Here is a 14,304-nt window from a genome sequence, read left to right as displayed (position 1 = left end):
TTTGTCTTTTTTCCATTTTGAGGTATATATTCTCCACTTTATATTAAATTTTTTTCGTGTGTGTGTGTGTGTGTGTGTGTGTGTGTGTGTGTGTGTGTGTGTATTACTAGGTATTGAACCCAGGGGCACTCAATTTCTGAGCTGTACCTCCTAACCCTATTTTATTTCTTATTCTGAAAGAAGGTCTAACTAAGTTGCAGAGGGCCTTTCTAAATTGGTGAGGTTAGCAATAAACCTGCAATCTTCCTGTCTTAGCCTCCAAAATATTAGGATTACAAGCATGTGCTACCCTGTCCAACATAGGTTTTTTTTTCTTTTTTCTTTTTTACGGTACTGGGGATGGAACCCAGGGGCATTCTACCTTTGAGCTACACTCCCAGCCCGATTTTTTTATTCTTTTATTTTGAAACAGGGTCCCACTAAGTTGCAGAGACCTCACTAAGCAGCTGAGGCTGTCCGTGAACTGCGATCCTCTTGTCTCAACCTCTGAATGCTAGGATTACAAGCGTGCACCACCATTCTCAGCTCAGCATAGGTTTTATTTATTTATTTATTTATTTATTTATTTATTTATTTATTTATGGTACTGGGGATAGAACCCAGGGGCATTCTACCTCCGAGCTATACCTCCAGCCCCTTTTTTATTATTTTTTATTTTGAAACAGGGTCTCACTGAGTTGCAAAGGACCTCACTAAGTAGCTGAGGCTGGCCAGGAACCTGAGATCCTCCTATCTCAGCCTCCTGAATGCTGGGATTACAAGTGTGCACCACTGCTTGGCTCATTGTGAGGTTTAAGATAATAAAACTTAATCTAACAATGTTATTTAGAGTTAGAGCCACTCAGCATGATGATTAGGTTTAGATTAGGTTTAGTAAGTAAGTTGTCAGGATGGATCCCTCAGATTGAATACTTGTGACTATGTAGAATAAAGGGAAGAATATTCACACACTCACACACACACAATTTCTTACCAAGTGGTACCTTTTACTATCTCTGGGCTCTTCTAGCAAGAAAGTTGTTATCATATGCGTTACCTCAACCTATCTTCTTTATAAATTACCTTGTCTATAGTACCATGTTAGTAACTACAGAAATCTAACTACGACACTTGGATTCCTGGATATGTTTCTTTGTTTGTTTATTTACTTGTTTGTTGGTTGGTTGGTACTGGAAATGAAACCCAGGGGCAATTTACAACTCTGAGTCATACCCCCAGCTCTATTTTTTGGTCTTTATTTAAAAACAGAGTCTCACAGGGAGTGGTGAGTTGGCCCGGGCCACGCTCCCTCCTCATGCCATTTTGGCATGGGGCTGTAACTATTTTATGTATTTCTATTTTCTGTATTTCTATCTTTTAATAAACTTCTTTAAATCTTCAAAAAATAAAAAATAAACAGAGTCTCACTAAGTTGTGAAGGGCCTCACTAAGTAGCTGAGGCTGGCCTTGAACCTGTGATCCTCCTGTCTCAGCATCTCAAGTATTGGGATTATAAGTGTGCGCCACCACGCCTGGCTAGTCAGCTTTTTTTTATATTTTGCTCAGCTTTATAAAGAAACTATGAACTGTACACTGTGGTACACATCTTAAGTTTTTTTTTTTTTTGGGATACTGGGGAAAGAACCCAGGGGCATTCTACCTCCAAGAGACACACTCAGCCCTATTGTTTTTATTCTTTATTTGGAAATAGTGTCTCACTGAGTTGCAAAGGGCCTCCCTCACTAAGTAGCTGAGGCTGGCTTCGAACCTGAGTGATCATCCTGTCTTGGCTTTGTAAATGCTGGGATTGCAAGCGTGCACCACCAGGCCTGGCCTGCCTCTTAATTCTTGCTGAGGCTCAAGGACTGTAAGTTCAAGGCCCACCTGGCCTAATTAGACTGTCTCAATAAAAATTTAAAGCCAGGCATTGTGAGGATTGCCTGTAATCTCAGTATTTAGGAGGCTGAGACACGAGGATCGGAGGTTCGTGGCTAACCTCAGCAACTTAGTGAGGCTCCCTTCAACTCAGTGAGACATTGTTTAAAAATAAAATAGCAGCCGGGCGTGGTGGCGCATGCTTGTAATCCTAGCACTTGGGGGGCTGAGACAGGAGGATCGCACAGGTTCAAAGCCAGCCTCAGCTACTTAGTGAGGCTCTCAGCAATTTAGTGAGACCCTGTTTCCAAAAAAAAGGTATAAAGTAGGTCTGGGAGTATAGCCTGGAGCTAGAAAGCCCTTGGGTTCCACCCCCAGTACCACCTAAATAAGTAAATAAATAAATATATAAATAAATAATAGCAGCCAGGCTTGGTGCTTGTAATCCCATCTTTTAGGAGGCTGAGATAGGGGTGGAACTCAGGGGCTTTTCTACCTCCGGTCTATATTTCCAGACCTATTTTTTTTTTTTTTTTTTTTTTTTGCGGGTCTGGGGATGGAACCCAGGGGCATTAGACCTCTGAGCTACACCCCCAGCCCTATTTTTTTATTCTTTATTTTGAAACAGGGTCTCACTGAGTTGCAGAGGGCCTCACTAAGTAGCAGAGGCTGTCCGCGAACTGCAATCCTCAGGTCTCAGCCTCCCAAATGCTGGGATTACAAGCGTGTGCCACCACGCCCGGCTCCAGACCTATTTTATATTTTATTTGGAAGCTGGGTCTCACTAAGTTGTTGGAAGCCTCACTCAGTAGCTGAGGCTGGCTTCGAACCTACGATACTCCTGTCTCAGCCTCCCAAATTCTGGGATTACAAGTGTATGCCACTATGCTGGCTGCAGTGTTCTTTTTTATTGGATAAATCAGAGGATTCTGAAGAATAAAACTTGTTCTGGTTAAATGTTGAACATAAAGCAGTGTGTTATTTGGCAAAAAGGTCTAGAATGGTTTCTCTAGTTATTGCATGTCAAATATTGATATATGAATGATGCTGGGTGTGGTGGTGTATGCCTGTAATCCTAGTATTTGGGAGGCTGAGACAAGAGGATCAAAAGTTAAAGGACAGCCTCAGGAACCTAGAGAGACTCTGTTTCAAAACAAAAAACAAAAAAGACCTGGGGATATAGTAGTGCAGATAAGTAGCTGCAGAACTATGAGATTGACCACTTTATTCTAGACACAAGATAGTAGCTTAGAGGTAGAATGTCCCTGGGTTTTCACCCCCAGTAATACCCTCCTTCTCCTCTTCCACCACCTCCTCCTCTTATTATTATGATGATGATGATGTTTTTTTTTGATGGTACAGGGGATTAAGCCCAGGGGCATTCTACCTCTGAACTATAGTCTCCAGTTCCCCCCTTTTTTAAGTGGTCTAAGTTGCAGAGTGCCTCACTAAGTTGCTGAGGCTAACTGTGAACCTGTAATATTCCTGTCTCAGCCTCTCAAGTACTGGGATTACAAGCATGTGCCACCATGCCTGGTTTAATTATTGATTATATACCATGTGCCAGGCTCTTTTGTTTTAGAGATATAGTGAACAATAGAGGCAAAAACAATACCTTTAGTAGCCTATAGTCTTTATTATTTAGGTTCTTATTGTAAATGCTGCTAACGATCTTGGTCAGCACTTTACTTTGTGTGGCTTTCCTCACTTACTAGATTTCAATTGTATCATACGGTCTTACAATGTCTGCAGTTGAAATGTTTTTGCTTCCCTGCTAATTCGGTGTTTGCGGTGTCCTTCACTCTTCTTTTCCTATCTTCTTACAGAGATGACAGAAGAAGAACAGTTTGCTCTGGCTCTCAGAATGAGTGAGCAGGAAGCTAGGGAGGTGAACAGCCAGGAAGAGAAAGAAGAGGAGCTCTTTAGGAAAGCCATTGCTGAAAGCCTGACTGTAAATATGCTGTGTTGGAAAAGTTTGTAGACTTTAACAGCAATGTTCTTTGACTCCTAAATGTTATAGTTGCATTAGGAACTAGCTGTGGTAGATCATAGGGTTGTCAATTAACAACTATTTTCTATAATAATTTTTTTGGTACTGGGGATCAAACCCAGGGCATTCTACCTCCAAGCCAATATCTGAGTCGTATAGTATTTTTTATTTGAAACAAGGTTTTTCTAATTGATGAGATTGGCCTCAAACCTACAATCCTCTTGACTCAGTCTCCCAACTACTGGGATTACAGGCATTCACCACCATACCCAGCTCTACAATAAAATTTAAATTTCACATTGAATTATTGGTTAACCCAATTTGAAGTGTTTTGTTAATTTTTTTTCTTTTGTACTGGGGATGAAACCCAGGGACAGTCTATCCGAACTATACCCCCAGCCTTATTTATTATTCTTTATTTTGAAACAGGGTCTCACTGAGTTGCAAAGGGCATCACTAAGTAGCTGAGGCTGTCTGTAAACTTGATCCTGCTGTCTCAGCCTCCCAAATGTTGGGATTACAAGTGTGCGCTACCATGCCTGGCTTAAAAAAGCCCCCCCTCCCCAGATATTTTCATTTTGTGGCTTAAAAGACCATAGTAAGTTGGCAGCTTCTGAAAAGAAATACCAAGAATCCCACAAGAAGCAAGCTCAGGTGTTTATCTCCCCTGTTTTGTGGGGATAGCAAAGGGAATAGAGAAAGAATGGGTAGTTTTAAAAAATGATCAAATAATGTTAAATTATGATTTGAATATGTGCAAATAAAATTATTTTAAATGTTGAGGATACTTTCCAGTGGTAGATCCTGAGCTGTCCTTGATTCTTTTGTTTTTTTGCCTTTTTGAGATGGTGCCTTGAAATGTTGCCCAGGCAAGTGATCCTCCCACCTCAGCCCCCAATTAGCTGGGACAAGGTGAACTACTGCACCCAGCCGAAGTCATTCTTTATGCCATTTGCTTTTTTTTTTTTTTTTTTTAATTAGGAAAGTACATAGTAGCTGGGTGTGGTGGCGCAGGCCAGTATTTGGGAGGCTGAAGCAGGAGAATTGTATGTTCAAGGCTACACTTGGTAACTTAGTGAGACTTTTTTTTTTTGGTGGTATTGGGGATGGAACCCAGAGGTCTTCTACCTCCGGACTACACTCCCAGACCGGTTTTATATTTTATTTGGAAACAGGGTCTTGCTAAGTTGCCGAGAGCCTCACTAAGTGGCTGAGGCTGGCTTTGAACCTGTGCAACCCTCCTGTCTCAGCCTCCCAGGTGAGGGGATTACAAGCGTGTGCCACCACGCCGGGCTTAGTGAGACCCTTTTTTTTTTTGCGGGTCTGGGGATGGAACCCAGGGGCATTTGACCTCCAAACTACATCCCCTGCCCTATTTATTTTTATTCTTTATTTTGAAACTGGGTCTCACTGAGTTGCAGATGGCCTAAGTAGCTGAGGCTGTCCGCAAACTGCAATCCTCTGGGCTCAGCCTCCCAAATGCTGGGATTACAAGCATTTGCCACCACGCCTGGCTGAGACCCTTTTTTTTGGTGGTACTGGCGTTCCAGGAAACCCTTCTACCTCCAGGCTGCACTCCCAGACCTATTTTTATACTTTTTTAAATTTGGGAAACAGGGTCTTTTAAGCCAGCATGGCTGGCTTCGAACCTGCTAGATCCTCCTGTCTTTGCCTCCCAAGTGCGGGGATTACAAGTGTGCGCCACTATGTCTGGCCCAGCTGAGACCCTTTAAAAAAGAAAAAAAAAAAAAAGAGCTGTGCATGGTGGCTCATGCTTGTAATCCCAGCCCTTGGGAGGCTGAGACAGGAGGATCACACAGGTTTGAAGCCAGCCTCAGCTAGTGAGGCTCTCAGCAACTTAGTGAGACCCTGTTTCTCTATAAAGTATAAAATAGGTCTGGGAGTGTAACCTGGAGGTAGAAAAAGCCTCTGGGTTTCACCCCCACTACCACAAAAATAAATAAGTAAATACATAAATACATAAATAAAATAGGCTGGGTTTAGAGCTTTCCTGGGTTCCATTCCCAGTACCACCAAAAAAAAAAAAAAAAAAAAATGTGTAGTATTCCCCTGTATACAGTTACTTAATACACATTGTGGAATCTACTTGACTTGAACACTTATTCCTAGGGACAGTGGCCTCCCCTTTTTTCCTTCTTGTGGTTCTTCATATAGCTTTTTAAATAATAAACCTGTTCTGGTGTGGTATCACTTGTTTCAGAGTTGCCAGCCTTCTGATGCTTCTGCTTCCAGATCTCGACCTCTGGCCACTGGACCATCTTCACAGCCTCACCAAGAGGAAACCACAAACTCTGGGACCACTGAAGGCATGTTTCGCTATTCTGACTCCTTCTACTCACTAAGTATAATTATATCATAGGAATCTTATGCTGAGAGTAGAATTGCCCAAATCCCTTTGGTAATATTAAAGAGGTTCAAATAGAAAGTAGTTGAGCTCTCACTAATATCCAACATATTTTTGTTTCTAAGGAAAAACCAACCTTTGTTTGGTTAAACTCACAGAAGAGCCTTTCTTACCCACATTTTGTAATTCTTGGTAAATGATAGCTTACCAAGCTCTTTTAATAAAAAAATTTTTCCTTAGCCCTACTTTTTCTCAAATACCCACAGGCATATGGCAGCTGGTACCTTCATCACTGTTTAAAGGCTCACATATCAGTCAGGGAAACGAGGCTGAGAAAAGAGAGGAGCCTTGGGACCACACTGAAAACACTGAAGAGGAGCCGGTCTCTGGCAGCTCAGGAAGCTGGGATCAGTCAAGCCAGCCAGTATTTGAGAATGAGAACGTTATATGTTTTGACAAATGTACTGGCCATTTGGCTGACCACTCACAGTGTGGGAAGCCACAGGAAAGTACTGGGAGAGGTTGTGCTTTTCTCAAAGCTGCCCAGGGTAGGGCGGATACATCCAGGCACTGTCTGTCTACCCCAGCAGATGCCAAAGGTCTCCAGGACATTGGGGGCACGGTGCACTACTTATGGGGTATTCCATTCTGCCCTGCTGGAGTAGACCCTAACCAATATACCAAGGTCATTCTCTGCCAGTTGGAAGTTTATCAAAAGAGCTTAAAAATGGCTCAGAGGCAGCTTCTTAAAAAAAGAGGGTTTGGGGAACCAGTGTTACCTAGCCCTCCTTCTCTGATCCAGAATGAATGTGACCAAGGAGATCAGGCTAGTGAAAAAAATGAAGGCATCCCCGAAGATACAGGAGATGAAGACACAGAGGAGAGGCAGGAGACCAGGGCATCTGTCTGGCACTCAAAAACCAAGGATTTCCAAGAAAGCCCAATTAAAAGCTCAAAACAGAAACTTTTGTTGGAGGAAGAACCAACAACCAGTCATGGTCAGGTAAGGATCCGTGATGTTGTAACTAAGGATAATTTATTCACAGATTAAACAAGGATTACTTTATTTTTTTTTTTTTTTTTTTTTTTTTTTTTTAATTTATTTATTTTTATTGGTGCACTGTATTCATACATCATAGTAGGATACATACTTTTGTAGACATACATGCACATTTTTCCCAGTCAGCCCCCACCCAATCCCCACCCCATTCTCTCCCTATCCCTCCCTCCCATGCTTGGCTTAGTAGTTGACATCTAGTATTATGGCAATTTATCTAAAATTAAAAATGATAATCTCACATAACAGTTTCATTTGTCTGATACCAAGCTTTTGATGACTTAAAGATAATATTTCAATATTTCTTTTTGCTTTCTTTCTTACCAGAGAATATTTTTTTCTATTTTTTAGGTGAAACTATCATATATTTATATATTTATTTTTCAGAAAAAAATCTATCCTAATATGGAATATGGACTCTAGGTACCCAAAACGATCTTGAAAAAGAACAAAGCTAGAAGATATATATTTTCTGATTTCAAACCATATAAAGCTACAATAATTGAAACAGTGTAGTACTATTCTAAAGGCAGATATATAAACCATTGGAGTTAAATAAAAGCCTAGAGCTAAATTCTTCCCTATATTGTCAAGTTATTTTTGACAAGGTTTCCACGAACATTTGGTGGTGGAAATATTAATCTTTTAACTAAATATTGTTAAAAATAATAATTACATGGAAAAGAATAAAATTGGACCCTTACCTAATCCCATATACAAATATTAACTCAAAATAGATAATAGACCTAAATATAAATCTTAAGACTATAAACTTTTAGGAGAGAATCTGGGTCATTAAACCTCACAACATTGAAATTGGCAGTGATTTCTTGGTTATGATTTCAAAGGCACAGGCAACAGAGGAATATACAAACTCCCTAAAAAAAAAAATTGTATATCCAAAGACAATGTAAACAGAGTTAACAGTTACTAATAGAATGGGATAAAATATTTCCAAATGCTATATCTGAAGGTGTATTAATATTCCAACTAGGAATCCTAGAAATTAACAACAATAAAGGCAAACAATACCCTTTAGAGATAGGTAAAAGACTAACATAAATAATGAATCTCCACAGATAACCAATCTTAGTTGTTTGTTGGATGGAAAATCTTGTTTCTCTAGTTCTGGAGTGTGTTACCTATTTCTTCTTTGTAGTTAATCTCTTTGAGTATTTTCTCTAGTGCTGGTTTTGAAGACATAAATTCCTTCAGTTTCTGTTTGTCATGGAAGCTTCTTATTTCTCCTTCTATTTTGATAGAAAGTTTTGCTGGGTAGGAAATTTTTGGCTGGAAGTTGTTTTCTTTCAGAGTTTGGAATATGTTACTCCAAGCCCTTCTGGCTCTCATGACTTGGTTTGGGAAGTCTGGAGTGATTCTAATTGGTTTGCCTCTGAATGTCACTTGGCCCTTTGCTTTTGTTGCCTTTAAGATTCTCTGCTTGGCTTCCACATTGGTCATTTTGACAATTATGTGGCGTGGGGATCCTCTTCTCCGATCCTGTCTAAAGGGAGTTCTATAAGTTTCCTGGACCTGTGTATCAACCTCTTGCTCTATGTCTGGAAAATTTTCTGCTATTACTTCCTTGAAGAGATTGTTGATCCCTTTGGTTTCACTTTCTTTTCCCTCCTCTATTCCAATTATTCTTAGGTTAGCTCTCTTAAAATGGGCCCATATTTCTTCAATATCAGATTCCTGCTGTTGGATATTTTTTTCTAGATTAGAAACTATGTGTTCATTTTTGGATTGCTCATCTTCTAAGAGCGAGATTCTGTTCTCCATGTGTTCTAATCGGTTGTTTGTGCTTTGAATTGAGGCCTTTACTTCATTAATTGCATCCTTTATCTCTTTTTGGCTCTCTCTGAGTTCTTTTCGAAGCACCTCTATTATTTCTACAGTTATTTTCCTGATTTGATCTTCTAGAAATCTCTGATTTTCAGTTTTATCAGGTTCTGATGTTGTGGGGTTGTGGGCATTTATTGCTCCAGTATTATTCCTCTTTCCCATGATTTCGGATGTTTGTGCCTTCTCTGGGTTCTTCCCTTGGGTCACTATGACTTCACTTAAGGTGTTCTGGATCTCGAGTCAGTAGTATCTCAGACCCCACTACTCCTTTACTGGGTTGTATCGCAGAGTCTCCGACCCAGAGAGTCGATAGAGGCTGCTTTAGACTGTGGGGGGTGCCAGGTTGCACGTTCTCCTATGGTGTGATATCTCTGCCACCGCCCCTCCCCCACTGGGTCAAGTCCCAGGGAGTACAGTACTGGGATTTCTCCTCTGTGGCCCGCAATTTGACTCACTGTTCTTGAGTACGCAGATGTTGCTGTACTGGACTCGGTGAATTCGGTGCTGCTGCCGCCGGTTGCAATATGGCGCCGCTGCTACGCCCTCGGCTGTGGAGCTGGTGTTTTTCTTCTTGGTTTTGGTTTCCACTCTGAATCCCTGCAGCGTGTGCTGAGCTCGGCCACTGGGAACTTTAGATGCTCTCTGCGCGGAGAAATCCCGCCTGGCTGTTTCGCAGTGGCTCACCTCGGCTTGCTGTAGCCGTCCCGTGAATTCGCTGGCAGTATGGCGCTGCTGCCGCCGCGTCTGCCGCGTCCTCGGGCGATAGGCCGGTTATCTCCTCTGTGGCTCTGTTCTCAGTCCGCTTTCTCTCTGGAGCCTGGTGATTTTTTGTTTCACTGGTGATGGTGTTTTCTGGCTATGAAAGGCGCTGATTTTGTGGTAATGGAGGTTTGTTGTTAGCGGGGCTTTTAAGCCCCGCTTTTCTCGGTCGCCATCTTCCCGGAAGTCTCAAGGATTACTTTAGCTATTTGAACTTTTTGTGGTCTCCCCCATTATTAGAAGTAGTACATCAGTTATTAAAGTAATATATGCGTACTATAGAAAATTAGTACAGAAGACTGTGAAGAAGAAAATCGTTACCTATAATCTGAGCACCTAGAGATAATCTACCTCCCTTATTTTCTTTTTTCTTTTCTTTTTCTTTTTTTTTTTTTTTTTTTTGGTGGTACTGGGGTTCCTGGAAGCCCTTCTACCTCCGGGCTACACTCCCAGATCTATTTTATATTTTTTTATTTGGAAACAGGGTCTCTGGCTTCGAACCTTCGCGATCCTCCTGTCTCCGCCTCCCAAGCGCGGGGATTACAAGTGTGCACCACCACGCCCAGCTACCTCCCTTATTTTCTTCAATGTGTATTACTGGGGATGAGACCCAGGAATATTTTACCTTTGAGCTACATTTTCAGCCCTATTTTTTTTAGTTTGTTTTTTGAAACAGGGTCTTGCTAAGTTGCCAGGCTGGTCACAAACCTCCTATCTAAGCTTCCCAAGTATTGGGATTACAGGTGTGTACCATCACGTCTGGCCAATGATCATTATTTCTATGCATATAAAATATACTTTCTTTTTAAATTTTTGTACAAACTTTAGACTGGGGATTGAACCCAAGGGCATTCTACCTTCAAGCTACACCCCAGTTCTATTTTTTTTCCCCAGTACTGGGGATGAAACCCAGGGGGCATTCTACTTCTGAGCTATAACCCAGCCCTATTTTTTATTCTTTATTTTGAAACAGGATCTCACTGAGTTGCAAAGGGCCTCACTAAGCAGTAGTTGAGACTGTCCACGAACTGTGATCCTCCTGTCTCAGCCTCCCAAATGCTGGGATGACCTATTTTTTATTTTTTACTTTGAAACAGGGTCTCACTAAGTTGTAGAAGTCCTCACTAAGTAGCTGAGGCTGCTTCAAACCTGTGATCCTCTCATCTCAGTCTCCCAATGAAAACATCATATGAATTTATAATTATTTTTTTGTTTTTTTAAAACTTTTAGAGCTGGGCATGGAGGTTCATGCTTGTAATCTCAGTACTGTGAGGCTGAGACAGGAGGATTGTAGGTTCACAGTCAGCCTCAGCAACTTAGTGAGGCTTTCAAGAACTTAGAGAGACCCTGTTTCCAGGAAAAAAAAAAAAAAAGTCTGGGAGTGTAGCCTGGAGGTAGAAGGCCCCTGGGTTCCATCTCTAGTACAACAAAAATTAAAAAAATAATTTTTTTTAAGCTACTGGGGATGGAATCTAAGGGGCCTTCTACCTCTGAGCTATATTCCCAGCCCTATTTTTAACTCTTTATTTTCTTCTTCTTCTTTTTTTTTTTTTTTGCAGTACTGGGGATGGAACCCAGGGGCATTCTACCTCCGAGCTACACCCCAGCCCTATTTTTTTAGTCTTTTTATGTTTGAAACAGGGTCTCACTGAGTTGTGAAGGGCCTCGCTAAGTAGCTGAGGCTCTCTGCAAACTGTAATTCTCCAGTCTCTGCCTCCCGAATGCTGGGATTACAAGTGTGCTCCATCACACCTGGCTTTTATTCTTTATTTTGAAATAGGGTCTCACAAAGTTGTGGAGGACCTCACTAAGTAGCTGAGGTTGGCCATGAACTCGAGATTGTCTTGTCTCAGCCTCCCAAGTACTGGGATTGCAAGTATGCGCCACCATGCCTGGTTTTAAAATTTTTATTTATAAGCTGGGTGTGGTGATGCACACTTATAATCCCCACACTTGGGAGGCAGAGATAGGAGGATCACGTAGGTTTGAAGCCAGCCGTGCTGGCTTAAGAGACCCTGTTTCCAAAAATAAAGAAGTAATTAAAAAATAGGTCTGGGAGTGTAGCCCAGAGGTAGAAGGGCTTCCAGGAAACCCAGTACCACCAAAAATAAATAAATAAATAAAATTTTAAATTTTTATTTATAAACTGCATGGTGGCCCACACCTGTAATGCCCATACTTGGGAGACTGAGGCAGGAGAATCTGCAACTTCAAGGTCAGCCTCATTAACTTAGCAAGACCAGGTTTCAAACAATAAGAAGGGCTGGGAGTGTAGCTCAAAGGTAGAATCCCCAGTACGCCCCCAAAAAAGTTTTTTTCCCCCTAAAAAGCTGTGTGTGTGTGTGTGTGTGTGTGTGTGTGTGTGTGTGTGTGTGTGTGTGTTTTACTGGGGATTGAATCCAGAGGCATTCTGCCTCTGAGCTATATCCCCATCCCTGTTTTATTTCTGGAACAGGATCTCACTCAGTTGATGAGTCTCACTACTTGCTGATACTGTCCTCTAACCTGTGGTCTTCCTGTCTCAGCCTCCCAAGTACTGGTATTACAGGCTTGTGCCACCATACCTGGAAATATGTAATTTTTTAAAATCTCTGGTTTTAGTGGTTTGTAGGATTCTTCATGTATTAGGAGATGTAGTCCTTTGGTCCTTTGTGATATGAAATGCAGTTAGTTTTCCAAGTTGATCCTCTCTCCCATATTTCTGATTTTGCTTGTGGTGTTTTTTTTTTTTTTTGATTTACTAAAACCAGTCTCCATTTTGGAACATTTAGGTTGCTTTTTCTGACATAGCTAGATTGTATTATTCATGAAAGCTTACATTCTGTTTTTTTCCTCCTCTGAATATTATACTATTAATCATATAATTAAAAACTCATTAAGATTATAATTTTGAAAAGAGTATTTTATTACCATATTGTTTTTGTTTGATGTATCTGTTAGTGGATTTTGAGTTTTTGTTTTGTTTTACTATTATCATGCTTGTTGGGTTTCTCTTAAATTGTAATAAAGAGGCTGGGTGTACTGGTGCACATTTGTAATCCTGGCTCTTGAGAAGCTGAGACAGAAGGATTGAGGCTAGTGAAGGCCTGCAGCGAGTTAGTGATACACTTAAGAAAAATTGTGATGCCAGGAATGGTGGTGCACGCCTGTAATCCCAGTACTTGGGAAGCCGAGACAGAAGGATCCACATTTGCAGCCTGCGTCAGCTACTTAGTGAGGCCCTCTGCAACTCAGTGAGACCCTGTTTCAAAAATAAAAGAATAAAAAATAGGGTTGGGGGTGTAGCTCGGAGGTAGAATGCCTCTGGGTTTCATCCTTAGTACTGAAAAAAAAAAAAAAAAGAAATTAGTTCTTTCTAACTCTATGAAGAAAGCTCCAATAAAAGACTGTTTAGCAGACATTGCAAGAGAAGAAGCTTCCAACTTCAGATCTAACTTTGGGTCTAACCTTCTCTGAAGTATCTTGCATACAGAGTGGCCATGTATGTACATGCTTATACACTACAGTGCTGTTAGATCTTTTGGCTGCAGTTTCATGTTAGGGTCTAATGGTGTGAATGATGACACACAACTCTACATGACTGACCCATCGGGAGTTTCATACAGTTATTGAGTTTGGGCCACAGACAGAGCCAGGCAAGCTGCAAAGACAGAAATAGAAATGCTCCAGATGAAAGAAATAACCTGCCGTGATGTTGTTAAAGTTGCAAAGATAAATTTTACATAGTACATGATGAAGTAAAAGACAAAGCTTTTGAACTAGAGCTCAGCGGGGTTGGTGAATTAACTAAAGAAGATCTCAAATTGTTCCAAAAGAATTAAGCCGGGTGTGGTGGTTCACGCTTATAATCCCATCACCTGGGAGGCGAGACTGGAGGATAGCTGTTCGCAGACAGCCTCAGCTACTTAGTGAGGTCCTCCATAGCTTAGTGAGATCCTGTTTCAAAATAAAGAAATATAGGACAGGGGGTGTAGCTCAGAGGTAGAATGCCCCTGGGTTTCAGCCCCAGACCCGCAAAAAAAAAAAAAAAAAAAAAAAAAAAGAAGAAGGAGGAGGAGGAGGAGGGAAGAAGAGGAGGAGGAGGAGGAGGAGGAGGAGGAGAAGAAGGAGGAGGAGGAGAAGAAGAAGAGGAGGAGGAGGAGAAATATGCTAAGGAATCATTGAAGGAAGAAGATGAATCAGATGATGATAATATGTAGTATTTACTTCAGCATCACTTCTAAATTTGTATGGCAGTTATGTAACTGTTTAGCTCTGTGAATTATATATAATCACTGACCAATTTTCATTAAATCTGTGTCTTTTAATCACACACAAAAGAAAGATAGAAGATACAATAGGGGTGAGGGTGTATCTTGGAGGTAGAATGACCCTGGGTTCAATCCCCAGCACTAAAAAAAAAAAAAAAAAAAGAAAAAGAAAATATGTATTTAG

General features: G+C 41.1%; 1 protein-coding gene and 1 pseudogene across 2 annotated transcripts in view; both read left to right on the top strand.

The window, feature by feature from the left end:
* UIMC1 (ubiquitin interaction motif containing 1) overlaps window positions 1-14,304 on the top strand; it is a gene marked incomplete at both ends in the record, with an annotated part of 111,876 nt that overhangs the window by 16,476 nt on the left and 81,096 nt on the right. The window contains 3 exons of the mRNA XM_080713931.1: window positions 3,681-3,805; window positions 6,066-6,171; window positions 6,476-7,212. Of these exons, the coding sequence (XP_080570057.1) occupies window positions 3,681-3,805; window positions 6,066-6,171; window positions 6,476-7,212 (968 nt within the window). The remainder of the gene's footprint in view (window positions 1-3,680; window positions 3,806-6,065; window positions 6,172-6,475; window positions 7,213-14,304) is intronic.
* Window positions 13,234-14,069, top strand: LOC308271760 (proteasome subunit alpha type-3-like; annotated as a pseudogene). The gene is made up of 2 exons: window positions 13,234-13,696; window positions 14,004-14,069. The product of its transcript is annotated as a proteasome subunit alpha type-3-like (transcript).

The sequence above is a fragment of the Muscardinus avellanarius genome (assembly GCF_963383645.1).
Source record: "Muscardinus avellanarius genome assembly, chromosome: 1".
Classification (NCBI taxonomy): Eukaryota; Metazoa; Chordata; class Mammalia; order Rodentia; family Gliridae; genus Muscardinus; species Muscardinus avellanarius.
The sequence above is the reverse complement of the archived record's forward strand: the minus strand, read 5'-3'. Positions and strand labels throughout refer to the sequence as shown.